Consider the following 2,775-nt stretch of genomic DNA (forward strand, 5'->3'; position numbering starts at 1 on the left):
GGGTGCACTGCACTGTCCAAGGGGCAGTACGGAGGGTGCACTGCACTATGGGGCAGTATGCAGGGGGCATTGCACTGTCTAAGGGTCAGTAGAGAGGGTGCACTGCAGTGCCTAAGGGCCAGTACGGAGTGAGTTCTACACCATCAGGAAAATGAACTAAGCTGAACATGTTGGTGGGATCTTGCTTTGTGTGCAGTTGCTGTCATATACGTGAACAGTGACTGAAGTGCTGTGATTTATAGTGTATTGCATGCCAAGCCATGGTAACCACCACATGTATGAACACACACTCTGCTATACCCTTGCCCATACTCTTCCCCCTTGATCAAAGCTATGCTTGTGATCGCAGCTTCTGCCATGTATGCTGCATGGAACCCATTAAGTTCACTTATTGGGGGTGGCAGCCAAGCTTTCTAAACTGAAGGAAAATCTGTAAGCAGGATATTAACATCAAACCTCATGAATAACATTCTGTGGTGCTGCCTCATCCTAGTGAATGATAGAAGTACAGACAGCTGAGCAGGAGCCTGTCATGGGGTCTCCCCACTGACAGGAGTGTAAAAATAATACTCATATTCCTTTCTATCGCCAAAGGATGTGGAGCAGGATCAATATCTCACTTGCTTGCCGCACATGTGCTCTCATGGGTGCACATTTATTTTCTCTTTCTTCCCTTTACGCACACACTCATCTCAAATAGCAGTGCCACAGGTGTGTGTGTGCTCCCAGTCTGGACTCTCTCCTATTCATTCTGTATATTTCTATCCCTTCCATCGATCAGGACACAGACAACTGTTTACGCTGTACTCAGTCCTCTGCCTTTAAGTTTTGAGAGATCACACTATAGTGAAAATATCACTGTGTTCCTGGGCTGCAGGTTGGAATCTGGGAAGTGAAGTTTCGGTGACAATCCTGCGCTGAGTGCTCCCAGTGAGAACGTATGGAATTGAGCATGAAAATAGCACAAGACCAGTGGCAGTCTCTCTTAAACAAGGGTTGGTCACAGTGTCGGAGGCTGAGGGATGACCTTATAGAGGTTTATAAAATCATAAGGGACATGGATAGGGTGAACAGCGAAGATCTTTTTCCCAGGGTGGGGAGTCCAAAACTAGAGGGCATTAGGTTAAGGTGAGAGAGGAAAGATTTAAAAGATTTAGAAGGGACCTAAGGGGCAACTTTATCACGCAGAGGGTGATGTGTGTATGGAATGAGCTGCCAGAGGAAATGGTGGAGGCTGGTACAATTATAACAGGTATCTAGATGAGTATATGAATAGGAAGGATGTAGAGGGTTATGGGCCAAATGCTGGCAATTGGGACTAGATTTATTTAGGATATCTGGTCAGCATGGACGATTGGATGGAAGGGTCTGTTTCTGTGCTGTATCTGTATAACTCTATTTAAACTCATGGAGAGATCAATGGCTTCTCTGACAATTGTGAGCTGGGAGATGGGCAAAAGAGACTTGGAATAAAATTGCTGAAATTGCTGGAGAAACTCAGCAGGTCTGGCAGCATCCATGGAGAGAGAAGCAGAGTCAATGTTTTAAGTCTGGTATGACACTTTTTCAGAACTTTTTGTTTTTATTTCAGATTGTCAGCAACTGTGGTGTTTTGCTTTTAAAAGAAGATTGGAAGCATATCCAGAAAATATAAGCCCTTAATAAATAAGCTCTAGAGAAAAGTGAGCTGAGATTGAATAGCCCTTTTGGGAATTTGATCACATTACCATTGGAAAATCTTTATAAGGATTCTGAGCGGAACCTCAAACCCAGGTCCTGTTCTTCGTTAAAACCACCACATTACCTGTCACAAACCTTCACTGTCACTGACTACCCATTCACCACTTCACGTCCCCCAGTCTCTCATTCTTCTGAGCTGGATAGTCTACTATCCTCACTGTTGTATCAATGCATAGATTCTAGACCAGAGACAGTTAGATGAGATCATGACATTTAATGCTCCAATATAAAGACCCTCACCTCATCTTCAGCTATCACAGTGCTATGGGATCAGTGAAATATTCAGTCAGTTAGTCAACTATATGTTCTGTTAGTCATGTAAAGTAGCCGTAATATCTGTAAGCATAGAACCCAGACCATGTAAATCTGGGATCTCACAACAATGTAAATAGTATTGCTAATAAACTTCAAGACATTTGTCTCAACAACAACCCAGTCTTTGTTATATTTTATTACATAGACTAATAGATAACGAAGCACTTAGGCTTTATGATATGGCAGTGGTGTTTAACCCAAGAAACAATGTCATCCCCAACATCCAAACTGAACTTCCTGAATCTGGATATGCCCCGATATACTTTCCTGGTTTCTCCCTACCTCTCTTCTCCATATATTGTACATACACTGGATCAATCCTTGGGAAAATTCATTCTACTCCTCTATATCAAAAACTCCTGGGGCAGGTGAAGTTTGGTGTTAGATGCAGAATATAGCTCACTCTACACTGTCCTCAACAAGCCCTGCTGGGACAGCTACAGATGGGATTAGATACAGACTAAAGCTCCATCTATAATCATATTTTTTAAAACAACCTGCTCAGAGTTGTTATTACACACCTCTGACATAAGTGGGACTTGACATAAGTGGGAACATAGAACCCTGGCCCTGAGGTAGGGACACTGTCACTGCACCGTAAAAGCCCCAATAAACTGACCCATCAGCGCTCCCAGGACAGCTACAGCATGGGATTAGATGCCGAGTAAAGGTCACTCTATTCTCTCCCCAGCAAATACTCATAGAATAGGTTCAGCAAAG

General features: G+C 43.3%; 1 protein-coding gene across 1 annotated transcript in view; it reads left to right on the top strand.

The window, feature by feature from the left end:
- LOC109916302 (sarcolemmal membrane-associated protein-like) overlaps positions 1-2,062 on the top strand; it is a 14,105-nt gene extending 12,043 nt beyond the window's left edge. The window contains exon 6 of the mRNA XM_048610534.1: positions 1,592-2,062. Within this exon, the coding sequence (XP_048466491.1) occupies positions 1,592-1,662 (71 nt within the window). The 3' untranslated portion in view covers positions 1,663-2,062. The remainder of the gene's footprint in view (positions 1-1,591) is intronic.
- The last annotated feature ends 713 nt before the right edge of the window (positions 2,063-2,775 follow it).

This window comes from Rhincodon typus, chromosome 22 (genome assembly GCF_021869965.1).
Source record: "Rhincodon typus isolate 14 chromosome 22, sRhiTyp1.1, whole genome shotgun sequence".
NCBI classification, from domain to species: domain Eukaryota; kingdom Metazoa; phylum Chordata; class Chondrichthyes; order Orectolobiformes; family Rhincodontidae; genus Rhincodon; species Rhincodon typus.